Source organism: Leptonotus elevatus, chromosome 4 (assembly GCF_054856555.1).
Source record: "Leptonotus elevatus isolate MCC_2025b chromosome 4, RoL_Lele_1.0, whole genome shotgun sequence".
Classification (NCBI taxonomy): domain Eukaryota; kingdom Metazoa; phylum Chordata; class Actinopteri; order Syngnathiformes; family Syngnathidae; genus Leptonotus; species Leptonotus elevatus.
In genome coordinates this window covers 8558056-8585506 of record NC_141242.1, presented here as the reverse complement: position 1 = coordinate 8585506, position 27451 = coordinate 8558056, and the positions used below count along the sequence as shown (strand labels likewise).

The following is a 27451-nucleotide window of genomic DNA, read 5'->3' as shown; positions in this document are numbered from 1 at the left end:
TTTTCATAAGGAAACGGTCGTTTCAGTTGATGATATAATTTGTTTATTTGTAAAATATGCACTGGGTTTTTTTGATACACAAAAACGTACCACGTGTGTGCTTTAGGAGCATCTTTCCTTGAAGAAATACATTGTGGACATCATGACTGACAACTCAGTTTCCTCTGAGTGTGTAAAGGATAGCGAGGAGAGGCAAAAGGCCCGCAAGAAGGCGAAGAAGCTCCGTGCCAGGATGAACTCCAGGTCAGTATCTTTTTTTTTCTTTCTTTTTTTTTTCTTCTTCTATCAGTCAGTTGATCACTTCCCATCTTTCAGAGACAGAGAGGACAAAAGTGATGCAGGACTTTTTGTGGTGCTAAAATATAATTATATTATATATATTAATTATGTTATATATATGTTACGTTATATATGTTATGTGCATCCTGACTGTCCACAAGGTAACACTAATGACCTTAATTTATGGGCACTTTCAATGATTGCACGGCAAAACTGCAAATCGGTCTCTCGGGCCTGGCCTTCCACCTGTAAAGAGCTTTCCTCCAAATTGCTGCCCCGCCATTGCCAGCATCTGTCTGTACAGTGTTCATGTTAAAGCATGTATGAGCCCTGCCCATTTTTCTTCCTTTCAGCTATTGATTTTTTAATGAAATATCAAAGAAAATCAATACTAATACTAAACAACAAATAGAAGGCTAGCCTGCTGTGCAGCAGAACCTGGAACTGAGCGTACTTAATTTAACTGACTGTCAGAATATGGAGAAAATGTTTCAATGATGAGAAACAATGTTCTGTATTTTAGATGTCTTTTTAACATTCTATATTTAATATGTGAAACAGATGTCCGTATGTTTTACTTTTGTTGTTTAAAATTGTTCCTTTAGTTTATTAGAGGCAAGGGATAGTGTTAGTGTTCAGAAACAATTTTCTTATCTTATACTAATATAAGGTAAACACCGCTGTACCACAGTTCTCCTATTGCGGGCACGCTGCTTTATTGTGAACATAAATAGTTCACAATGTGTTTTTTGAAAGTGTGGTTAAATATATTTTCTATACATATTATGCTTGCAATTTTATTTTTTGTTCAAAATATTTACACGTGTTGGAGGAGATTTAAAAACACTTTTTATATAGTTTATATATCGCAAGTGGTTCTGGAGCATATATGTCATCATATCGGGGAAAATAATTGACAATCATGATATAGTGGGGGAAAGGCAACATGTTTTTAAAGAGAAGTAATCTACAGCCTCTGTATATTAGCATCATCAAGAACATTTCCTATTGTTCTTATCATCATCATCTTTGCTTATAAAAGAGTGCTTGAAAGCCTCTGGCGGAAACATTGATGCCTTTCTGGCCTAATGCTTCAGTCTCAATACTGCTGTTAAGGCTTTGTGCGGTTCTGTGGTGTTGAGAAAGTGACAACATGATCCGTCTCTGTTCTCTGTTACTCCCTCGCCAGCCCTGCTGGGACTTGCACTCAAAGGTAACAGGCCCCCAGAAGACAATTAAAAAACACAGAAACCCCTTAAAACATAAAAGGTTAGCTGCTTCATCACCGGGTGTAAATAGTTTTAAGAAAACATTTCTTACCTACATGACCAATTTTTTTTCCTGAGAAGAAGAAATTTAAGTATTTAGAGTTTTGTGAGAGGGGAAATTAACATTATGATTTAATCTTGATTTTAGTCTGTGCCAGTAAAATGCTGCTGCCTCGAGATCAGCAGCGGTGTCTGATAATTTTTGGCCGGGCCACCACGCTGACAGGCCAAATAAACACACTCGGCTTGAACATTTTCTTTCCTTTCACACTTTCATCCGCGGTGTGCTTTAATTGGAAGGCCAAACGCTTTTTCTCCTAGGATTGTAATACTTTTTCTTCACTCGTACCCCCGCAGAGCAAAGCATTACGAGACATCATTTGACGCAAAGACGCAAGTTCCTGAATCCCCGTACAAGGCCAAGTGAGTGCACTCCTTTTTTTTAATCTTTAATGTTTATTATCTTAACTCAAATATTAGGAAACTCGCCGTTTTGTATGTCTGTGATTATTTTGACAATTGATTCAGTTGTTTGATCAGTCTCAGAGGGAGGTCACCATGAGGAAAGTGGATCACCTTTTCCAAAGTTATTGGAAAAAGCTCTTCATCTAGATTATTTGTTTTGACAGTTGTTCAAAACCTCAAAGCATTAAGGTTTTGGGGAAACCAAAATGTTAAAAAAATTTCAATATTTGTTATTTGCCACTGTTGGCTTAAGGCTGACTCTTATCCAAACTGCAGGGTTTAAGAAATCACATCATTGGTTGTAATCATTTGCAGTTTTACAACTTCATTAATGAATCAATATTAAAATAATAAATGCAAGTTGTATTGAACTAGTGCTCGGATGTTTGCCTTTGCTGCGTTTCTAGGTTACAGCGCCTCGTGAAGGACCTTTTGAAGCAACTGCAGGGGCAAGACAACGGCCAATGGGCCAACAACAAAGTGTCCAGTCTGGATCGAACTTTGGGAGAGATCGTTCGTATCTTGGAGAAACAGGTAGCTTAAACAACATGATTGAGTTAAACTAAAACTTTTGTCTACACATTGTTTTCAATTATTTCAGCCATGCTGTAATATGTTTTTTTTCTTTCTTTCTTTTTTTTTTTACTTTACTTTATCCGGTCCCGTGCTGGCTTTTAGCAGTGGTCCCACTCTTTTGGCTTGGCCGTCTGCAGCTGAGCGCGGGTCATGCCAGACGCTCTGTATGTCTCCTCGGTCATTAGTTGTGTTTGGCTTCGGCTCCCTCTGTCTCACCCTCCCAAGTATCACTTACTCTAAAGCCACTTGCCTTTGGTTATTGACTAATGAAGACCATGTTAACTGTGTTTTGATTGTGCACATGGTACCAATCGAGGTGCTTCCTGGCACGAGAGTAAGCATTGTCCCTATGTATGTGGTTTGTACCACTCAGACGCCGCTGGTTTAGACAATGAGCAGTTGAATAAAAAAAAATAAAAAAAAGGTATCTCTGCCAGCCACTTATGATTATAGTTCATCCAGATCTTATCTATAAGTTCTTATTCATCCCAAAATGCATTATTGCAGACACTTACATTGTTCTGCGCATTTTCTCAGGCCTTCCAATATTCTAAATCAGTACAATTATTGTTTGGGGAGTTTGGAAAATTTGAAGTTTATCATGGAGCCATTCAAATCAGGTAAATGAATTGCCTGCATCAGCTACTTAATTTTTTTAAAGTATTTATTGTTTTTCATCCCACTGTAACACTGAAGAAGTACAGTACGCCCATAAAATCGTACCCAAGTTTGCCATCGGCCCAAGTCTTTTGACAATAATATGTTCTATGTAGCCCCACTAGTCTAAATATGGTAATCTGGTTAATATTGCATTAGTGGAATATGAGTTAAGAAACAAAATCCAGCAGTTTTTGTCAATATTAGAAGGCGGCCATTTTGCCACTTGCTGTCAACTGAAGATGACATCAATGTTGCTCAGGTCTCAGGTAACAATCGCACCTCATCTTCAGAAAGCAGGTGAGCTGTGATTGGTCGTTGCCTGGATCCTGAGCAACTTTGATGTCATCTTTAGTCGACAGCGAGTGGCAAAATGGCCGCCCCCTGAGATGGATAAAAATGATTTTGCTTCATAACTCATGTTACAAAAATGTAATATTAATCAGAATGACAGGTTTACACTAGTGAGGTCACATATAGCATATTAATGTTTAAGGTTGACTTCCATTTGAAGTGTTACTGATAAGTTGATAGGGTTAGCCATTATTTGAGCCTTTACAATGGGAACACAGTAAATGTGTACCACACACAATTGAAATTAACAGTAGCTTTTAGTGAAAATGCTTAACATTTTCTTTAACACATGGACCAAATGCCATGACCGTGTCAAAATTAGAAGTTGAGAGAGCATGTTTATGACATATGTCAGTCTCTGTGGCAATTGATACATCAAACACATGACTATAGATCTGGTCTTGCTATTTTCCATAAAGGTAAGTGAATGTGTATATTCAATTTACAGCTACTTGTAACTGTGGTTCCAACTAGAAGTTTATATGAAACATGTTTCTGCCTCTTTTTTTTTCTCTCTATAAAACCATATTAACTTGAGCAGAGGGAAAGCATTAAAACACCTGCCACCATGTTTATGATGACGAAAATATACAGCCCACTTCCTGTAATGAGGCATAAATTTCCTGCCAAGTTGTGGTTTGTGCGATTATACCATCCCACTGTGTGTCTGTGGGCGTCAGAATAGAAAGATTATTGAGTCCCATCAGTGACAACCAGGATAACCGGTGATGCTATTATCGTATTTCCCCAGGGAGGCTTAGAAAGAAGTACTGGCTGGCACAGCCTCCTCTAAGGAGAGAGGAGGAGTCCGCTGTGATGTAAGTAGCTCACAAGCTGTCACTACGTGAGGAACTCTCCTCTCTCCTCCGCCCACTTGCACATGAGGTCAGGGGTCAGTGGGCCACTGAAGATGTGCTCCATAGGAAAATCGAAGGCCTTGTCTTGCACCTCTTTTTAAAAATGTTAAAACCCTGTTGGTCAAGTTGTGCTCGACCATCTCGCATGATTGGCAAATGGGGCAGTCGGGGGAACACTTTTCTCTCTAATCCCTGGACAAAGTCAAATAAATAGAGTCTCCGTCAGCATGGCTGTCTGGCCTCTTCAAGTCGGGGCCGTTTAGATTATTTGACCTAACAAGCATCTCTCATGTCACTGACTCACCTACAGATTTGTTTTTCTGCCCCATATCTGATTCAGTCTCCACTTTCGCCGCTAATTCTGTAGACAACACCCGACACTCCCCTCCTGCACTGCTGTTTGGGCCCCACCCCTTCACGCACGCACACACACTGCTCGCGAGGTTACGCGGCGTCTCTCTCTGACCCCGGCTTGTTTCTCCCTCGGTGGCCTCTAATGGTTTATTTTGTGTCAAACCTAATTCTAGCTCTACTCCAAGTGATTGAGAAGCAAATTTTTCCAATTTTCTGCTCTTTTTTTTTTCTCCACACACTCCTTATTATTTATCGTAATGTACTGCCCAAAGTGTTTATTAGTGTTTTCAATGAAGGTATGTCTGAAAATACGCAACACATAAGAAAATGTCAGGAACACAGTCCTGTGAGTACCTGAAAGTGTGTGCTCTGTTTGCGTTTTCAATGCCAGCTGTCAAAGCCTGCTTTTGCTGAATAGGGAATGGAAAAGTTTGAACTTTGAAAGTGTGTTTTGGGAAGGTCAGATTGACAGCACAGGGCTAGTGTTCAATGGCAGCAGAAGTGAGTACATTTCGTTACATGTCCATCTTCGTTAGAGAATTATATATGTAGAAAACAAGTTGTGCATTCAAATGCTCTGCAAAGCAGGCAGTTTTTTTTTCAGTTTCATTTATATATTTATAATTTATAATTGACAATGATAATAAGTTCAGATGGATGGATGGAAGGAAATTCCAAATAAAAAAAAACACCTTATGCAAGCAGAAAAGGGCAAAATAGTACAAATTATTTTAGTATTATAAAATACTTATTGAGTGGATAATGTTCAGCTTCCCCAAACTGATAAATTGTTGTTTAGACCAGAGTTGTCACAAAAAGTATAAATGCTGAAATAATGAGAGTAAAAAAAAAATATCCATTTTGAATATTACCATGGTGTAACAAAACAAAACGGTAAGATCCTGAGCAAAGTTGTTTTGTAATTGTTTCCAAAATATTTTCATAATTTTATGTGTGGAATTATATTTATCTTTGAGTGACTGTATGGTTTCTCAATTTTGATGTTTGTAATACTTTAGTTAGCATGGTCCATTTATTTCAGAGGGTAATCTATTTCCCAGTCTATTAAATCTTACACCAAAACATACACACGCGTTTATACCAAATGTTTACTTCCTCATGTGGTTTGCTGCCAACCGAGCTGGGGAGTTTTGTTTGGGCTTTTCCGTAAGGCTGGATAATGACAATCCATCACACTCATCTCATGCAAAACAGTGAATAGAAGACTTTAAGTCTAATATCAACTTGACTACTTGCTTGTCCATCTGCTGGTCAGGCTGGACTAGTGAGGCTATTACCTCTCCTCCGTGTAATTAAAGTGTCTGGTGGGAGGAGGCTACAAAGTGCAATCTGGCTGGTCTGCACACACGGGTGCAGGAATTAGCAGCTGCTGCGGCCTTCCCATCAGCTGGGGTAACAATAGTTGACCCTGGACAGTAATTGAATAAGATTCCCCCTTCTTGTATTATTCAGAAGCCATCCTTCTAACTTGGGTCTTAATGATTGGCCTTTGGTGGCCGTCCTGTTACAGAAAGATAAATTAGCTACTTCTCCTTTATTGTTAATATTGATTTGGGGGTTAAGATTGATCTGAAAAAATGGAAGGGAACGTGAACTGTATTTTTAATAGTTATCAGCCCAATAAAGAAACTGCTATATGTCAGTATCTGTGCTCACCAGTTAGAGTTCAAGAAATGTCGTTTCCACTGTTTAGCCTGTAATTAATTATAATTGCTGGCCAATCTGTCCCGTGTTACTGAACTGAGCGCCAATGCTAACAATCCAATGTCTAGAGCACATATATAGCGTGTTTAATACAAATCAAATTCTTTAATTCAATGCCAACTACAAGTGGATGTAAAGGTTGAAAAGTCAGGCTATTATGAGACTATGATAGATGTTTCGAACTTAATCCTTTTCAGTCAGTTTGGTTGCATTTTCACATCGGATAAATCTGTCATCAGAAGATACCAGCTAGCCGAGCTGTGTCTGCTCTCTACAGGAGACAGCCCGGACTGGGCAGGTCCCATTCAGTGCATTAAATACTGTTTGATAAGCTCCTATGAAAGGGCTGCCTCACTTTTGGCCGCAGAGCTTTTAGATGGGTGTGTTGTTGACTGAAACCCAATTAATTAGGGATTGGATGTTCTAGCTAGTACGCTTTAGCTATTTAAAAATGGCAACACAGCCCAAACCACCTTTCGAACAATTTCTTAAGTTTATGAGCAACGCCATAATCAAGGTGAATTTGGATCCTCAGTTGGCATGAGTGACAGATGAAGAGCTTATCTGCCATTTAGCAAAGCGCTCGACTCTCACATGTGTTCAGACTTGTTGGCAACTTACCATCTAAGGAACAAAAGCGCTGTGAAGTGGCTCGATATTAGTGCTGTCATAGCACTAAGGAGCCTGTAACCTCATTAGGAGGTGGGGTGACCTTCAGTGTAACACAGCCCGCTAAAGTCGAAGTAGGTCCTTCAGCAATAAAACCCCTACAGCGACTTCCTCCCTATCAGCGCAGACACAAATGTGGCCGATAGTGTTATCAGCTTTGCATGTCCAACCAACTTCAAGGCACCATTAAACAATCATCAACAATATTATTAACAATCGACTAATTCATTTTCACATTTAAGGCCTTTAAGTGGCTGGAATAATTTTTCTTTTGCCAAGTAGATGACCAACGCCGCTAGAGATTGTACTGCACTTCCACGGAGTACAAAGTGGAAAGCTACATTTTGACCGATTGCAGAAACTGCCATTTTGTCATTGTTGAGACCACCCACCCAACATGGCCATATGCCCTCTACTGAAACTTGATTGCAGGTGGGGCAGGCTGCACGTTTAAAGATTCAACGGGGGTCACTTTGTTTTGAATTTCAATACGTTACCCCTTTAGAAGAAAAAAACCTCCTGCCCTCGTGAGAGCCATATAATCATGCCTGTGCAGTCTGTGGCTTACTGTCTTAAAGCTAACTTTTGTCTTTCTCTTTCTCTGTCTGTGTCTGTCCCTTCCTCTATAGAACACCGCAGACCAAGTAGCCTTCCAAGTGGGCGGCGGCCTATCCGCTTTGGAGCAAATCCTGCAGGTCGTCTCTGCTGCCGCTTCTCCTACCGCCCTTCCCCGTATTCCTTACAAGTTAGTACCATGTTTAAATTGCACTTGGGTAATCTACTTCACAGAATTTGTAGTTAACTTTCAGTTGAGCACGATTTATTTGTGCATTTACACCAGTTCGTTCCCGCTTGCTGAAGTCACAAGTAGTGGACTTTATGTTTGAAAATTGACAAAGAAATCACCTTTTTTTCTTTTTTGGGTTCTATTTCATCCCTTGTGACCGCTTCTCATTTCAGATTTGTTGACACAGAACAGTGAATTTTGTTTTTATAATGCACAGAAATGGCACAGTTGCTGTTTCATTTTGTGGCGTCTTTCCTAATAAACCCAGTAAATTTCTGGTTTATAGTCGCATCTCAATAAATACGCTTAAAATGTATCAATGAGTAACAATGTGTTCGTAGAAATTTGAAAGCAGTTCCATTTCGCCAATCAATTTGGGTTCATTCTTTACTGTGGCAACGTGTCCCATTTGCCATTTAGAGTGCAGGGTATTTTTGAGTTGTGGGTCTGGAGTTTGCCTGGGCCTTCCCGTAGATAACATTTGAGAGGCAGCCCTACTTCTAGTGGAACTCCGTAATGGAGCAGAATGGCCTTGCTCTTCCATTCATTAGCATTTAGTGGTCTCTGAATCCCCGCTAATGGAGAAATTCTTTTATTTATAAGGCTTTTAAGGGCATCACTTGTCTATTGATTTTTTTTTTTCCAGGGGAGCTTGAATCAATCATCCTAATCTGAGGGAATCCTTAGCAGCAGATTTCTGTTTAATTATTAATTTAACCATGTTTTGATTCACTCTGTACTAAGCTGTGACCTTGTATAGAAAAATCTACAATCATCTTTGAGTTCTAATGACATAAATTTCTGTCATAATCAGCTTTATAGCAGTCAATATTAAAAGCAGTCATACATCTCCCCTCGTCCAAGACACAATAGGTTTAGAAAATGACCTTGATTGGTCACTTTTCAGGTTTCATTGGCTATATTCGAACTCGGTTTATCTGTCCTTTAGAAAAATGCTAATATTTAAGTGTAATGCCCCTTTGGCCACAACAAGGATGATATAAAAACACATTGTTCTTTGGCAATGTCATGAGACAGCTGGCTAATGACTATGTTTTCAGCGTTACAATACAGTATTTAGTTTGTCAGCGTTCTTGCTAACTGGTAAATAGAAGTAGTCAGGCTGTCGACTTGTCACTATCCTTCATCTGGTTGGCTTCACGTCATAATGGACCACCATGTAGACACTAGTCCCAGAGTCCGTTCTATTCGGTTTACAATTGATGCTACCATATTGATCGCCTCCTCCTGCCAGATGAGCAGAGCAATTTAACAACCAAAAAAGGGTGGCAACCTCGGTGATGCACTGGTCATATCTCTCCCCGGGGATGTTAACTCCATCCTGTTACCATTACATTAATGAGCTAATTTCGCTACAAACTTCTACTTATGTCACGGTGTAACCCTGTGTTGGCTGCAGGGTTGTGAAATTTACAGTTTTGCATTAAGTAGCTACACAAGAGGAGAATGGAATCACTCATTAGAAGTTTGTAAGTGTACCAAATAATGTAGTTAATACTGCTTTGACTTGAAAAGACAGATCATGTTGCCATGGTAACTTGATCAGGCTTGAGGAGTCCATGGACATGCGTGTCAACCCAATTTGTATTTGCGCCTCTTGTCTCATATGACGTGGTGTATCCTGTGAAATTAGACCTGCTGCCAGTGGCTTTATTTCAGGATGTTTTCCACCATTTGTTTGAGTGTGTGCATGACGCCGTGTTACGGCTCATCAGATTCCCCACCCCCTTCTACCTGACCAGTGTTGAGCAACAAGTCCTCGAGTCGATGTCCTGGAAGCACTCAGGGTATCAGCAGCAGAATCAAATTAAATGTCATTTAGATAGCAGTGAATGAAAGGATTGTTTGACAGCACAAGGAACTGGATTTCCTCCTCACCTTTTCTATTTTGGCTTAGGGTTCTTTTTCTTCCCCTGAACACAAATTTGCCCTGTTTAAGAGGCAGTGACTCAACCTGATCTGGAAGTTGGTCAGATTTCTGCCGGTTTACTCCAGCCAAGCTTGACTGCTCATATAGGAAGCGCACAGAGAGTGAGAAATGTGAGACTTGAGGAGCACAGATCCCAGGGCAGATAAATCAAGGCAGTGACAAAAAGAGCCTTTTGCATGTTTGACATCTTTATAAATGGCATTGGGAGATTTTTTTGATGTTAAAACTACATTACCAAAAACCTTAATGACTTCCGTTTCATTAGTGTTTACTTTTTAATGGCAAGCCGTCATTAGTTTAATTGAAACTCTGAATTGTTCTGGACTTCCTTTGTGGACCTCAAGAAGAGATATACTAACAGAAATTGCAATTAACTCCACCTCCCCACACTTTAACCCTATCACGCAAAAGCCCACAGGCCACACAAGCAGCTACAGATTGGGGTTAAAGTTGATCAGGTGTATGCCATCCCTCCACCTCCCATCCACATTTCTCCAAGGATTTAACACAAAGCTTCACAGGTAAAATGTTAATCCCTGTTTTGTGAGATAAACTTGGGCGTCAGGGTGCAGATTATCGCTTATTCATTCTTCTGTCTGAAATGTCAGGCTTTAGTAAGTATGGTAATTTCATAGCACAATTGTGACCATTATCTGGATTTAGTGGATGAACAGATTTGCCGTGGTCACTTTTGGGATCATCGTGCGAAGAACAATCAGAACCAGCATGGAGGTGCAACTGAAGGAATGTTGCCTCCACTGGTCAACCGACACGCCAAAGACAATATGTTTGAGTAACATGAGACAAGATGGCGTGGCACTTTACTAAATTGTCTCTCAAAATCTCTTGACTGGAGCAGTCACAAATGGCTATTGGGATAGAGAGATTCCCAGAGAGGGCGGCCTATCAGGTGTCGGCCTCATCAAGCTCAATTAGGTGGGAGGAAACCAAAGACCGATCGCTGCGATGCCTCATTGTACAAGCTGGTGTAAGGGCATAAGACAAACATGTCTTTGATAGACTCCCCATTTGTTCGGAGATGACCAAAGACAAGCCCGATTAGCTGTGTTACAAAGCAATTGCATGCTCATTACATTAGCTGTTGGGTGAGTGGTTATGCCAGAGGCCAAGATTGGTATCTCGAGAACTGAATTGATTTTGGTCAAGCCAGTCGGAGAAAACAGGAAATGGACATACATTTAATCAGATTAGAATAAAAAGTCCTATGGTTTACTGTTAATGAAATAATAAATGTAATGCTGGCTCTGCTGCTTATTGGTGTACTTTATAGGATGTATACGATGCCATTTATAAGGAAGTACGCACAATAGGCCTACAGCGCAGTTGTTACCGTTGCTTCAATGGATCTGAATGAACTTGTTGCTGTGTTGATAGCTCTTTGGCAGAAGGCAATCTTTTCATCTCCGACTTCTGTAATGCTATGTGGTATGAGGCTAAACTCAAACAAGGCCAAGATCTTGGATACAATCATGGTGACGTTGAGCACCTTAGTTAACTCCTGTCCTTGGCTACCAAAGTTTGGATTTTGTAAGCTGTGCACAGCATTTTATGATTTTATTCAAACTGACATTACATTTTTTCATCAAAACAAGCTGATCATCTTACCACCGACCGTCAAATGAGGAAGAATGCCATTTTGGCAGATGGCTGCTAGCTCACAGCCTTATTTTATTATGCCTATGTGTATTTTTGTTACCTCCTGCACCACATTGCATTTTGTCATCCGATTTAATGTTTGCCACTGGACTACGTCTTAGTTTAGATAAATGTGTTAACATGTTATGGAAGCACACAATGTCTGCTCGCTACTTGAGAATTCTAACAAAGTTAGTCTCCGACTCGGATCTCCCTCAGCCTAATATATTTTCCTTGTCTTATGCCAGCGTGGCTTGACTGAAAAGTAGCAGCAGATGTGAAGGCGGTGAAGGCTTTGGTAGATATCAAAATGTTTACCAATTGAAATTACCATGGCCTGCTTTTTAGGCACGAGGCAGATTCCTTTTTCCCCACTGTGTTGATGCAACACGCCATGTTGCCAATTGCTAAAATATACAGTTGTCAGGAAATATTAGCTGGGCAAATATAGTGTCACCGCCGAAGGACTGGTCAGTTATCTACGACATCAGTCTTCTTTGGAGTTTGTTTTAGATCACACAGAATACAGAGGCAAGCTGACGGGCTTATCGCTGGAACTGCCTGGGGCCGGAACAGCTTTATCTCTTCAGTGGAAATGCTGCAAAATCTCAGCCAAAATGGGACCGAGATTATGTTCCACTGCCTTGAGGAAGTCTCGTGTGGGGAGCCTCCTCATAAGTACCTGATACGGGTTTCATCCGTTAAACCGTTTTCACGTTGCCACTAAGATATATATATATGCCTTTGACTTAGGAAGACAAACTACACTCTAAGCACAAGTACACAAAAGTGTGTTTAGTTTCCTAATGAGTGAATGAGTTCAGTTGTGAATGTATTTAGTTCACACACACACACACACACACACACACACACACACACACACACACACACACACACACACACACACAAAACAGTTTACAAACAAACCTTTTGGACAAATATGAAACTATACTAATTGTACTATAGCGGGAATTTTTCTAGTTGTACTATAGTATGCCACGTAAAAATAATTTGCTGTGCAGCAAATATTTCAGGTATCTGTTTTTTGTTTCCTCTAAATTGGCCAACTGAATGGCACCCAAGAAAGTGAAAATTGCAAGTGATTGTGGTATTAAGAAGCCCAGAAAGTGAGGGTTGCGTCTATTGAGCTCTCACTGGTTCGGTAAGCCCTCCTCCGTGTCACCGCTGCCAGATTGAGAAGGGAGAGCAAGAGAGAGATGTTATATTTGTATTTTAAAATTAGTACCACTTTTACTTATTTAAAAAATGTTTAAATAAAAATTAGGGGGTGGGGGGGATGTTGGAACGGATTAATGGCATTTCAATTCACTTCAATGGGGAGAGTTGATTTGAGATACAAATTATGAGTTTCAACCTTAAGTCATGGAACAAATCGAACTATTAATTCAAGGTGCCATTGTATTTTTCTTATTCCAATCTCTTAATATATTCATAATTGCCCTTTTCTTTCTTAGGTCCCTTTGCGTTGCTGTGAATACCTACTACTATACATGCTCCTGCTGCCCCCTCAATTGCTCCTATGTGCTGTTTAGCAACAAGATCGCACTCCTCATGGACGTGCTGCTCCACCAGCTAACAGTAAGTCAATATATCAATGTTGTGTTCAATTAAACAGGCCAGATTTTTCACTGACTAATTCAATTTGTGAGAAAATTCAGACGATCATGATTTTTTTTTTCTCCTTAGTATTTACCATTTTTTGTGAGTCTTTCGTTGTGGTGTACCGTAAGATTTTTCAAATGCAAAATTGGTGCCTTGGTTCAATAAACGTTGTGAAACACGGCTGTAATGGTAGAGTTACAAACTCTATTATTTTTGGTAACCTCAACAGCTATTTAGAGTGCAAATACATTTACGATATAAAATGGATAAATAATAATATATGAAATAGCCCATGCATGTTTTATTAAAGCTCCTGTGCCGTGATTGTTCAGTGGAACACTTCAACACCTTTTCACAAAGAGTATTTGCGTGCACTGTCAGTCATTCGGCTTTGCAACACGTCAGGTCTTTTTCTTTCATCACCCTGTAAGAAGTCAACTTCATCCCTCGGCAAACATCTGCTGGTGCCGGCTAGCTGAGCCATACTCGCCACAGACAGACGGGACAAGTTGCAGGCACTAGTTTGTGATACATGCATGAACTCTGTTGGGGTTTCTTTCTTCTGTTCTGAGTTCCAATTCAAAGCAGTCATATTTCCTTAGGGCACACACAGAGAGAGGTTGGCATCTTTGTTTCAGTTTATATAAAACATCACAGCTGCTGCTGCATTGACTGACATGTCTAGTAGAGTTGCAACAGACTAATCTTTTTTTTCCCCTGACCTGAGAAATTGTTTGCGCTCTGACACATTATTTGTGCTTGATGTTTTTTAACACTTTTCCTGTACTTTAACACGTCTTAGGTCCTGGTATGCAAGTTGCGGGCAACTGAGTACGGCAGGGTTTGCCTTGCCATGTTATGAGCAAATCCCCTCTTTAATTAGATTTTTGGAGAATGTCGGCATTGGTCTTGCTTTAACCTACACTGGCAGCATTCAACTCAGCCGTTAGAGCCAGCCAGACGTTTTAGTGTTACGCATCGCTGTGTAAACTTAACTTTCTAGACAATTAGTTCAACATACAATGGTATGAAGAGGCTATAGTGCTAAATATTTTTTTGTAAGCTATTTTAAAGTGGCATATATATTGGGAAAGGGATTTTTATTTTTAACTTTGTACATTTAACAATTACTGCATATTTCATGTTGGCCTCAGTGTGATTGCTTTGTTTTTGTTTTGCAGCTTTATGTCCCTGATGAGGACAAGTCCATCTTTGGCCGCAGTGTTAACAAACAAGTGTTTGAGGGTTTTACCACCGGCCTATTGCAGACCACAGCTGCCATCTTGGGGTGCCTGTCGCCGCTGACCTCCGAATCAGGGAAAGTGGAAAACACGTTGATTTCTTCGCCAGATGCCAAGGTCAAGAACTGTACCACAGACTCTTTCAATACTCGCACACAAGACCTAATCAGGTATTTCCCATTTCTTCTTTTATTTACTAGGTAATTTTTGTTGCTATACAGGTGCTCGTCAAAAAATTTGGATGGGTGGATGGATGGTATTTTCAAAACGATATGTCAATCTTCAATAGTTGGTTGGATTCCCTTTGCCTTCACCACTGCCTCGATGCACCGTGGCATTGCCTGGGGGTCCTGGAAGCCCAATCCTTCTTGATGCTTGCTGTCAGTCAGCTCTTTATTTTTGGGCCTGGTAGTACTGTATTACAAGAGGAAAACGAGGGCCACAATACAGTTCTATCAAGAGGAAAATGACGGCCACCAGGCCCAAAAATAAAGAGCTGACTGACAGCAAGCAAGCCAGGACCCCGAGGCAATGCCACGGCACATTGAGGCAGTGGTGAAGGAAAAGGGAATCCAACCAACTATTGAAGATTGACTTATCGTTTGAAAATACCATCCATTTTGCCACTTGCTGTCGACTGAAGATGACATCAATGTTGCTCAGGGCTCAGGCAACAACCAATTAGAGCTCACCTGGTTTCTGAAACTGCGCTGTGATTGGTTGTTACCTGAAGACCTGAGCAACATTGACGTCATCTTCAAGTGGCAAAATGGCCAACCCCTGAGATGGATAAAAACAGCTGGATTTTGCTACTTAACTCGTATTCCAGTAACGCAATATTAACCAGAATACCATATTTAGACTAGTTGGGCTGCATAGAACATATTATTGTCAAAAAAATTATTTGGGTTGACTTCCCTTTTAAATGAGTGCAAGATTTGGTCAACCTATGGATCTTCTGTGGCATGTCTCTTGAAGTATTAGCTGACAAAATGTGAGCCCTCTTGGAAGTCGACCAAATGGTTGTCTTGTCAAAATGGGAGTAGTGTGAGAATGAGCGTGTATTCTGGCATTTTTTCAATTTGTACTCTATGCACACACATTTCAAGTAGGATACATTTCTAGAGGGGTTGGGCGCATGTTAATGTAAACAAAGAGCACTTGCAGGGCTTTGAAAGGTGCCCTTGAACCTGGCGTTGGAGCTCGCCATGCAGGTCTGGACCGTAGGAGGTAACCTGTGATGGAGAAATGCGGGCTATGAGGAAAGGCAGGCCTGGCCCCATGAAGAAGCCATTGCATGAGTGCGTCCTTTCACCCGTCCCTCCCACAAGCCGTGATTCATCATGTTGGAGCAGCTGCAAGGAACCGCCACTCTCATCCACTGACCGAGTCGTAACCCTGGAGACAGGGCAGGCCTTGAGAAAAATGGCGTGGTCTCAGTTAATCCCAAGTATGAGCAGAGGATTTACCTCAACGGCTTTCTGTAATGTATTAGCAAGTGAGAAAGGACAAAAGATCAAAACATTTTTAGCTTTCGTTTTGACACTCTCATTATACCGGACCATATATCACATGGAAAGCAGCTCACAATTTCGTTTTTTGCTTATTACCGCATTCTCAGTTTTCGCTTCAGTGCTTTTAGACCTTCGTCATTGTCATAAATGTTTTTAGTTCAGGCTCACATGATGTGGCGCCAAGCAGCAAGTGCGACCACCAAGCAGCTTGTCAAACATAACGCAGACGTTGAACAAAGCAGTCAACGTGAGGATGGATCCTTTCAGCCAAAGTCAGTCGGATAAAGAGGAAGAAGTCAAAACAATTGGAACGGGTTCAAGTGTCGAATGGGCTGCAATGGAATATCGGCATCGTCACCTGTTTTAAGGGGCCCCTCAATAGTGACGAAGAGGTACACTACATGGACGGAAGGCTTGTTTGTTATAAAAACACATTCTTCACACAAAATCCAACCGTGTAATTCCCAAAACTGTTTTCTAGAACTTTTCAAAAAGTCTCAGAGCTTTATTGGTTGAATTAATTGATTTGGTAGCTTCAGTCACTATTACGCAATTAGTCCAAGGCTGTGTTGATGGGCAACAAATATTTAGGCGTACTGAAACAGCAGGAAGATGGCCCTAGGTAAGTATACACAAAAGGCCTTCTAATGACACTATTAGGAGTGATTTGTGGCTGAAAGACTACAAGGAAACTTGATCATGACACCTGCCATTGGCAAAGACAAATTACAGATATTACAGTAATTGCACTGGGAGGAGGGTGGAAATGAGTTGTTAGCTTGCTGTTGCAGAGATGTGAGGTTAGGGATTTATTTTGTAAGACATCAAAGTGATCTTTGGTCCATTCGGTTGCATGTCTTTCTCTTCTTGCAGCTATGTGGTCAACATGGGTTTGATTGACAAACTGTATGGGTGCTTCCTATCCATCCAAAGTCCTGTGGATGAGCAGCCCAAGATGTCCGCTTTCCTCCAGCAAGCCTCAGCTTTGTTGTACAGCATGTGCAAGCTGTGCTTTGTCGTAACGGGACGGTAAGCATGTCTCTGTTGTGTGTCTTGTTATTTCTCGATCACTAATGATGACTCCCATGGTTACTCCAAACAAAGACAGTTGGTTCCTCGACAATCAGCCGGCGGATCGTTTCCTCCAGCCAGCTAGCTAAGCTGTCGTTACTGCCGATAGAGATAGGCATCTACTTGACCCGGCTCTCTGTCACTCACCATAAACCTTAGCTTGCAGCTTGGGGGGAGCCCACCCACATGTGCGGCGGTGACCTCCCCTAAAGAGAGGTTCAGTGGTGCTGCTGACAGAGGCTAAGCATACAGTCACACCAATGGACATCAGCGCCAAAGTTCTTCACTTGAAATCAACATTGCCCACAGTAGCTGGGATACGCTTTGATGTCGCACATTTGACCGGGAATGCACTTAATGCATTTTTTTCTGCTAAATATTGATATCAAATAGCATTATTAGTTTAAGATTTTTTTTTTTTCCGTGACTGCCTCACCTCAGTGCCAAGGAACAGAATGTTCACGTCGTCAGACCCTTAGCAGGTGGAAGAAGATTAAAAGTACATTAGTCATTTTTTCCCAATATAGGAACGCTTGTGTTCTACTATCTAAGCATGATTGATAGCACAGTTTAGTTTGACAAAGTTTAGAGAAATAGACACTAGGGCTGGGTTTAAAAATTTAATGAATCCAAGCCCGATATCGATTCACACAACCATGAATTGATTATTTTATACATCTCTTTTCCCATAAATTCTTAAGAAAAAAGAATTTTCAAGGACAAATTTTTTGTGTATCTTATTGTTTTCTTGAAATTTACTGTTCACATGAATTTAAAAGTATTTTGTTACATTTATGAAAGACCTTAATTATTGCACTTTAGCACAATTGAGAATCTTTTTCATTTATGTTTACAATTGTATTAGATTATGAAAATATTTTCATTTCATCCTTGCGGATGATTGACATCAGCTTGAGTAACACTTAAGTCATTCACTCCCAGCCATTTTCACTGAAGCAACCCCTTCCGCTCCCGGCTGTTTTACTGGATTTTGACTGATTTTGCAAGGCCCTGTGTTCTATTGCTATTTGAACCTACCAAAAGAAAGATTAGAGTATCTCCTTTCATTAGGGAAAAAATGAATATTTGTATCTGTTTCCGTTTTGCCGAAATTAGCATGAGAATATAGCTAATAGACACACAGGTTTTTAAATCCATCTTTTTTTTTTCTGCCATGCTCATGAACCTCATTCAGCATCTAACAGGCGTGGTTGTGCTGTCTGTGCGTCACGTGAGAGAATGTTCAGTGGCCATGTCGAATATTTAGTCCATGCCAGTTGCTGTGTCTGGGGATTATAATGGCATTAGGAGGCTGTGTTCTAGTGTAGCAGCATACTTCACACAGGGCCTGTTGGCTAACGTCAAGTATCAGCACGCACGGTGGGTTCCTTCCAGAGGTCACACACCCTCCACTGTGCATGACTGCAAATCATGGCTGCTGCTGTAGAGGCCTTTTAGCAGGATTCATTTCAGGTGGTCACAGACCTAATATGTAGGTATTTTAGTTTGATCAAAAGATTAAGTAATACTTTGCAGATGTGCTTTTGTGTAAATTACATTTTGTACAATTAATGGGCTGTGGATGGAGTGACCCGGGAGATCCCATTTTATCTTCATTATTCTTCTCTCTTTCTATTATTGACCATGCATTTCCCGTCTCCTCCTCAGCGCGTCTAGTATATTTGACAACAAACGGCAGGACCCGACCGGGCTGACGGCCCTGCTGCAATCGACAGACCTGGTGGGAGTGGTGCACACTCTGTATTCCATCCTGCTGCACAGCTTCTCGCCAGAGTCATCCTCTCAGAGCCAGGAACCTTACAGCCCAGGGGTCATCCAGGTGGCTTTGCAAGGCATCCGCTTCCTCAACAGTTTTGCCCTGCTTGACCTCTCTGCCTTCCAGGTATACACAATAATGATATAGTTTTGTGCTAACAAAGAAACTATTGGTTTAGCACGCCCTTGGTATCAAAAAGGAAAAATGGGTCATTTTCGTGTATTGTGCTCGCTTTCTACAAAATTCTGGAGGAAGAAGAAATTATTGTTTATCAGCTAACCTAAATCATTAAAAACTATCTCAGTGCCCACAGAAAAAAAAAAACAACTACAAATATTTATCTTTCCTTCATCGAATAAATCTGTAAACTTGATCCGTTGTTCGAGGTGGAGTTTCTCTCCGCAGGACAAAAGTGACCTGTGGACATAAACACAGATGACCTCTGACCTGTGGTCTGTTGTCAGGATTGATTAGATCCCGGTGGGTCAGTGGTTGGGACGAGCACAAGTGATTAGCACTGTAAACTGGGCCGTATGTTAAGTAAGCCCAAGGAGGAGAAAACAGCAGCATCACTGTGCAGAAGAGGTTATTTATTTGAACATCTAACTCTGATCTACTCCGCCGCTATGTCTTGAACTCAAGTGGTCCTCAGCCTTTTATGTGCCTTGCGATGGTTTCACGTAAAGCAATTTTTTTTGGACTGACTGATATCGAAAAACTTGTTTTTTATATACAATACACTGAATGTAGTTGTAATTGGTTAAATCTCTGACTTGATTACCTACAATGAGCTTGTCCCATCTTGGAGCGCCATTGAAACTCGAAATATATCTTACAGTACCGTATGTCCAGCCTACTCTGTAATTTACCCTCTGCTTTATAAATATAGGATGTTGGAAATGAAGCAACATATTAAGTGCTTTTTTGGCAGTTTTCATTGCCTTATTTGGGAGCTTGTCGTCACATATTACGCAGAGCGGGCTTGGTGCGTGAGAATCACCTGTAACATTAAACCCGTATTTTAACAAGGACTTTTGACTCATTTTTGCAAGCTTGTGGGCTTACGTTTGTACTGTATCATGTGACTGAGACAATTGGTTTGACATGTAGCGAGGCACAGGCAGATGCACCTAATAAAACCTTCTCTGACTCAACTGACTGATCAATTTTAACTTTACGCATCGCTGTAAGGCTTTACAATATGTTTAGCGCCAAACGTATACTGTTTATGGATTTTACAATACTCAAACTCTTTGAGTGGAGTTGTGATGATCTTTTGGTGCTCCGTCACGCTGACATGTTTGATAAATACTGTCAGCAAACCGCTCCTCTCATCTCATTTTCCTGCTGGTTTTGGGATGTTTTATGGCATTTGGTCTGTTTGCACCCTTTCTACCAAGCACGTTCCCACGACAACACACATAAAATGTTTTATTACATTGAGAGCTTTGTCATCTTGGTCGCAGGCAATTCATGTTAATTGAGTGTGCCGCACACTAATGCCGCGTGCGATGTCTCAGACTGTTCTAGGAGCCGAGGGCTTGTCACTCGCTTTCCGCCACATTGTCAGCTCGCTGCTGTGGTACTGTACCCAGCATTCGGCCGAAGAGCTCCTCCACGAAGTTATCATCTGTGTCGGATACTTCACTGTCAATCACCCGGACAACCAGGTAAATGAGATGTAGAAAATGTATGCATTGACATCCAACTGATAATATTTGCATGACACTCACTGGCCACAAAATCATCCAAGGCAAATTATTCCAAAAATTCTGTCTTTATAAATGTAATGTTCAGTTTTGATTTAGTTTATTATTTTGGGTGTGAAGTTTGCATCCTACAAAGAGCTGTTCTTAATTAATTGGCCTCCTCATTTAGCTTTTGAGTCAATATTCGTAGAGTATTACACAACAACTTAAATTAATTCAAGATGAAAGATTCTACGAAAACAAAAATAAATATAAATTACCATGAAAAATTAACATGAGGTCATTTTCTGCTTTGTAAGTGGTGCCTAACAGACTTGGAATATGTTACTGGCTGATGCTTAAAGACAAATTAAAAATTATATGTACTGTAAAATGATGGACTATGATTTTATTTTACTTAATGAATAATATTGTTATTTTATTTTTTATTCATTTTATTTTTTACAAATTAAACATTATACTGCATATATTAACATTTTGTTTTTATTAGAGCTGTCAAACGATTACATTTGGATTAATTATGATTAATCACTTAATTAAAAAGGCTATTTATCAAAAAAAAATCCCCGCCAAATTTGAAGAGCACCTTGGTAAGTATGTGTTTAATTTAATATATTTAATGTTTGAGGCTGTCTTCCACATTTGTTGATCCACTGCACACTCTCCACCTCCTCTTTTTCTAGTCAATTACTTGCATTACATTTTTTTTTTTAATACTCCAATATTTTGACTAGAACAAATATTCTGAATGTCATACGCAAACATTTATTAAATGCTTTACTTACGTTTATTGCTCAAACAGAACCTGTGCTACCTTTAACGCAACCGTCCGCTGTCAAGGATTATCAGCAGTCAGAATTAATAGTGTGTTTAATAATGTAATAATTTTTGTGATTAATCAATGAGTTAGCGCATTTTTTATTTTATATATTACATTAACTCGATCCTTACTTTGGTCTAATTAGATTATTGCTCATGATATAAAATTGTTTTACCTGTTACATAAAACACCTGTTTTAAGTTAAGTTTCTTTGCAATTCCCTACCTGTGGCCAATGTATTGTAACCCCCCCCCCCCCCCCCCCTTCTGCAGTGCCCTAGACGGCATGCACAACTCAGCCTTCTATCCACTTACGGGACAGCGATGTGCACGAGCAGATCTTACTGCTGTGTAATTGGCTGTCATGCATGGCCCGTCTAGCAGGCCCCTGATCAGCTACACTTGGCTGCACCCTGATTATGTTGAATCCGACGGGCACAGGCAGCAGCCTCTAACCTCTGACACATCGTTGATGTCCTCTTAGCAATTTATAGGCTGATTAGTGATTCTAATTAACCAGATTTTTCAATTTGAATTAAAGCGATCCCCCACCACTGTACCACATTAAGGCTTTCTTGTGTGAGCCTATCCCTTTCAATTATTGTAATGTACAAAATGTGAGAGGCAATTTGCATTTCATATTGAATAATCGAATGAGGGGTGATGATTAAGTAACGTGACTGACAAGATTATTTGTCTCCGTGCGCACATAAAGTCCGCAGCCGTGCATGACCCTATTCGCTAAAGCAAAATTTGTGTTCCTAATTTGGTATAAAATCGTTGATCCGCGATCTGTGTGCTCTCTGTAAAAAGGTTATGAGAACGAATAACGTATTAGAATTTTTTTGTAAATCACATTGGACTCTAGGTCGTACGGTTCCCAATTTCCCACACAAGTAACAAACGTTGACGATCTTCGCCAGTGGTCCACTTGTGGGAACGCGTCTATTGAGTTCCGCACCAAGATGGATGGCGTCTAGGAGAATATTCCGAGCAGCTTGAGCGTTCCTCCAGCTAATGTAAGCACTGGCACAGCACAAAAGCAACCCGAGCCGAGGCCCGTGCGGTCGTCGTCGCCGCCGCTGATTCAATGTCGGCGCACCAGCTTTTGTTTACGTGTGTGCTCTAGAAATGAAGCTGCTCATAAAAAGCAGAACTTTGAAGCATACGTCCTGATGTATCCCCCCCTCCCCCCTTTTTTTTTTTTTACTCAAGGGGCATGAATAATTCACTTTGTGAGACAAAAAGCCATTGCGGGAGCAACATATGTAGGCTTGCTTGTAGGGGCCACTGAGCCATCTAGCCATATGTTGCATTGTCTGTAAGGCAGGTCTGTGGAGATACTACAGAACAAAAACAACCTTTATTTGATCGCTGACTATTAAAAGTGTTCTTCCTCTCATCCTGGATAGAAATATGCATTCATAATCTTCTTACTGTGATTCATCCACGATGATGAGCGCCGGCGGTGGGATCTTTGAACTGGCGGAACTGTCATTGGAAAGTGTTGACACGTTAACCCAATTGATTCCAGCAAGCTTGTGTTGTGTGTAAATCTTAAGAAAGCTTTTTTGTTTGAGTGCACGTGGACGCAAAAAAAGTCCACTTGGCAAGCAAAACAAAGGATTAATTTCATAGCATAAAAGGATTTGTGAATGAGGTGAGATTAGATGTTTATCTTGCTGAGATTTTCTCTTTTGGAATCTGCGGAAGATCATTTCCCGAGCAGGGCTTTATCTTCGGGGTCATCCCGCTTCTTCCCATTCCCTCCGAGGGCGTTTCCTCTGCCCTCCAGGCCCGAGCATGATCTTTAGGCCTGTAATTCCTGCTAACCTGATGTTGAAACGCTCCCTTCAGCGGCTCATTACTGCCGAGACAAGCAAGCCCTCGCTGCCCGCGGCAGGGAATGTTACACTCCGTATCACCCGGCAGAGTAAACAGACGCAGACAAACGCAGTCGCCGCTGACTGGCAGGAAAGCGGCCTGATTGTTCTGCGATTTACATTCGGCGAATGCGGGTCCGACCGACTTACTGAAGTCGAGAACATCTTCTTTTTTTCTTTTTTTTTTTACTGCTGCGGACCTTTTGAGAGCGGAGATTGCGTTTGTCATCAGCATCATTCCACAGTGGGATTATCATCCGGGAGATCTAGGATAGGACGGCGGCGTCAGAGATAGATATTAGTTTTATTGAGTCAACACATGACTCTATGGGCTTTTTTCAGACTGCTGACAATTACCCTAAAGTCAAGTTGGAGTGTCTATGTCAATGTCTGCGTTGCTGGAATTGGCTTGTCCAAAGAGAGTTTACATAGGAGCTGACGCGTGTCTGGATAAACGGTTGTAAACAGTTATTTGAGCAACTTGGCTTTGTTTGTTGTTTTTGTGGCGCTGCTCTGTCGGCTTATCAGTATTACGCTACGCACGATATATATACGGCTCTTGTTCCTGTGAAGTTGTTAGGATGCCGTCCAGACGCATTGACGAATGATAGAGATCGTCTCTTCCTTCATTTTTGTGACAGAATAGATTCCAGAGCAAATGATACGTCAAGCGCATCAGCACAATTCAAGTGCTGACATTTTACATTTTGATTGACGCTGTTAAAAATCTTATTTGGAGAATGTTTATTGCGGTTGCAGTGTGCGTCTTTAACCTAGTTTCCACTTCCACATTGCCTTTTTCCCCCTCCAAAAGTCTGCGCACGTTCCACAACATTAACTTTAACACACTCTTTGTTGTCATTGTGGACAGCGAGGAAGTTATGTCATGGAAGCGTCATAAAAAGCAGCACTGTTTAAAAACGCAGGTCTCCGAGCTTCAAAAACAGAGCAGCGAAGGCGTTTAGTTTTTTTCCACAGTCGACATTTTCATGCTGGCCAGATGCCTTGGCGAGTTTTTATTATGTCAGACTTTACTGTGCAGTTACTCGGACTCAGCCAAGGAAAAGGTGCATTCAAGTTTGGTCTCCGGTTTGGAGGAAGAAAAACTGTCCCCATCATAACCTCACACTCTCTCAACTGTCATTCAAGTGTAAAAATGAGAAAACACTATAACATTTCAGTCTTAATAACGAATTATAGAGGATTATTGCAGGATGCCTCTTGCACATTTCCCTTATTTACATTCTTATTGCGCAAGTCTAAAAAGTAGGGATATCAGGTGATTACAATTTTTAATTATAATTAATCGCATAACTTCAACAGTTAACTCAGGATTAATCGCAAATTTTATATCTGTTCTGATTGTACAATAAAATTTTGTATTTTCTTAGTTTTCATAAAAGTGGATAAATGTTACACGAATAGAAATATGCACCATCAATACAGTAATTTCATAAAAATTCATAAAATTGAGTTGAATATAAAAGATGTACTGTACTGTACTGTAAAAAAACAGTGTGACATTGATTTGTGTTGAGGTCATTTTTCACTAGATGGCATAATTGCATTTGTAAGACGTTGGTGACAGCTCAGTGCATTTTTCTTTTCATATTAAGAGCTATATAATCTTTAATATGAAATAATTTGTGAAATTTAGCACATTTCTAAAATTGTAAAACACAACTTGACCCCAGTCTCCACAAATATATGCATTATTATTGAATTTATTACTGCTAAAACTTGACGTGGACGTGCGTTGAGACTGGAATTCCACCAGTACAGTCTTTCCAAGTAAGACGCTGTCATTAATCACGCATTAAAACAATTAGTGGAGTTAAAGGAACTTTAAATGTACTCAAAATTAACGCACAAATTTTGACACCCCTACTACAAAGATATTAACATCTGTAAAATAATCAAACGCCCTACCTTTTGTAAGTGTGAAGCAAATAGAGATGCTAGCGTCTGAATATGTCTGCTTGCATGTTTTTTTTTTTTTAGCTTAATGGTATAATTGACTTAAAGACATTTTTGACCATTTTCGGGAGACAGAAAAAGACGACAAATGCAACAAAATCGAATCGACACAAACATAAAGAAGAAACACAATTTTAAGCAAGCACATTACTATTTTTTATTGCTATTGTTACAGTACATTAACATACAAATGACTTTGGCAGTAATGCTTTTAGGCCAACAATATTTTTCTCCTAATTCCCTTATGAGGAGAGTCAAGCTAAGCTTTTATCGATCCTTTATCTTCCAATGAATTGATTTTTGGTGAGTTTGTAAGCGCAACGCTGATTATACTTATTTATCGTCAGTGTTCTGAAGTGCAGTGGCTGTGACCACAATCACCTCATTCACTTAGTTGTCTTTCTCAACTCTCAAGCATACTTAACCATGGTCACAGGGGGAAGGGGGATGAGATTTGAACCCACAACCTTCATATTTGGAGAAGACCATTAAGGCAAGCCGCAATGCAGGAGGGTGGTTTTATGCAACTTCCATTTGTATCCCAATTCTAACATGTCTGACCCCCAGGGGGCATTCACCTTTTCAAGTTTCCGCTTTACTTGCCAGGCTTTGAGCATGAGCCTCACTCACGCTTGGCTGTGGGGCTGAAAACCACCTCTAATGTTATTGCCAGTTTGTCTTTGGGCGGCATTCCAGCTTGCAATTTAGGATTGAGTGAACAGTATCGCAAATATACCAAAAGTACACACACACTGAAAATAAGCAGCGCTGCTGCTGAAAACACCTGAAAGCTTCTTCTTCTTTTTCAGTTAGTGGATGAATTTGACCAGTGAGTCGCACATTCCTCGGTGAAAACCTCTTATTGAATTAGAGAACTTGTGAGGAGTGAACCTTTTATAGTTCCCTGTATACACCAAACCAGTTAGACTTTTAATTCGGTATGATACTATGTATTTCTGCATGCAACTTTGGTAAATATCAAGCCCTTAAAAATTGAGGAACTCTATGATAAATGCCTTTTTTAAAAATTGTATTAACTCATTTACTGCCATTGACGGCCATTTATTAGTTTCACCTTTTTTCCACTTTTGTTAACAAGAGTATGAAAACCTAGAATAATTTTTTCTGTATATTTAGAACAGATATAAAATTATTTATTAATCGTGAGTTAACTATTGAAGTCATGTGATTAATTAAAATAAAAAATTGTAATCGCCTGATGCCCCTAATAAAAAAAATAAAAGAAGAAAAGATTATTAAAAATTAGGGGTGTCAGACGATTAAAAATTGTAATCGTAATTAATCGCATGACTTAAATAGTTAACTCAGGATTAATCACAAATTGTATATCTGTTCTAAATGTACAATAAAAAAGTATAGGTTTTCATACTCTTGTTAACAAAAGTGGGGGGATAAAGAGAAACTAATAGAAATAGTTCAAAGGAATTTTTGACGTCTATAGCCGTCAATGGCAGTGAATGAGTTAATAAAGCTGAAAGTCTCCATTTTTATTCCAAACCCATTTTGGGATGTATTTTCAACTCAATCTGGATGTAAACGTACCTTCTGACATAATAAACAAAACTTCCTCTAAGTTTACAATCCGAACTGTCAACTGTGATGAGCTCGTCACATCAGACAGAACACTTGTTATTACACCTTCTGGCTTTGACGCGTCCTGCGCTGCTTCTGTAAATACGCGGCGATAAGAAAAAGGCTGTTCTTTGTCTCTATGAATGCGTCCGCAGAGGGCAGGCCCCGAGAAGCTTCACCTTGAGCTGATAAAAGTGATGAATTATCACTTTGTTTATGCTTCTGCTCAGACTGGCAGCGCACTATCAAAGGAGAAGCATATTTTTAGAGTCTTGTAAATCGGAGTGAATTTATGACATCGTGACCCGATGTTTGGTCTTTACATTGGCCCCTACCTGTATAATGCCACTGCATTTTGTTCCATCAGTCTGGATTTGCCCCACTGACCTCCGACATTAACCCCTACCCAGCCACCCCTCACGTTTGTACACTAAAAAGCAACTTTTAAATTTTTTCCCTCTATTTGTTTTAATCAAAAAAAATATATATTTTTTTTTTATGTCTTTCAAATAGTTTTTAATAATATTTGTATGTTCTTATTTACAGTAAATCGGTGAACCTCTATTATATAATGCAATTAATGTATTTTAAACAATTAATAAATGCATTTTAGCTACACTTTAAAAACAGTTGGGTCAAAAATAAC

The 27451-nt window shown here is 40.2% G+C and overlaps 1 protein-coding gene across 7 annotated transcripts in view; it reads left to right on the top strand.

Moving 5' to 3' along the window:
• Positions 1–27451, top strand: part of scaper (S-phase cyclin A-associated protein in the ER) — a 54527-nt gene that overhangs the window by 22384 nt on the left and 4692 nt on the right. For all 7 annotated transcript variants that reach the window (XR_015094710.1, XR_015094711.1, XM_086074846.1 and 4 more), the window contains 9 exons: positions 107–243; positions 1905–1970; positions 2420–2546; positions 7834–7949; positions 13074–13197; positions 14403–14632; positions 16850–17005; positions 18716–18950; positions 20345–20494. Coding sequence is in view for 5 of the 7 variants with exons in the window: in XM_086074846.1 (XP_085930972.1) it covers positions 107–243; positions 1905–1970; positions 2420–2546; positions 7834–7949; positions 13074–13197; positions 14403–14632; positions 16850–17005; positions 18716–18950; positions 20345–20494 (1341 nt within the window). In the remaining 2 variants the exon portion in view is untranslated. The remainder of the gene's footprint in view (positions 1–106; positions 244–1904; positions 1971–2419; positions 2547–7833; positions 7950–13073; positions 13198–14402; positions 14633–16849; positions 17006–18715; positions 18951–20344; positions 20495–27451) is intronic.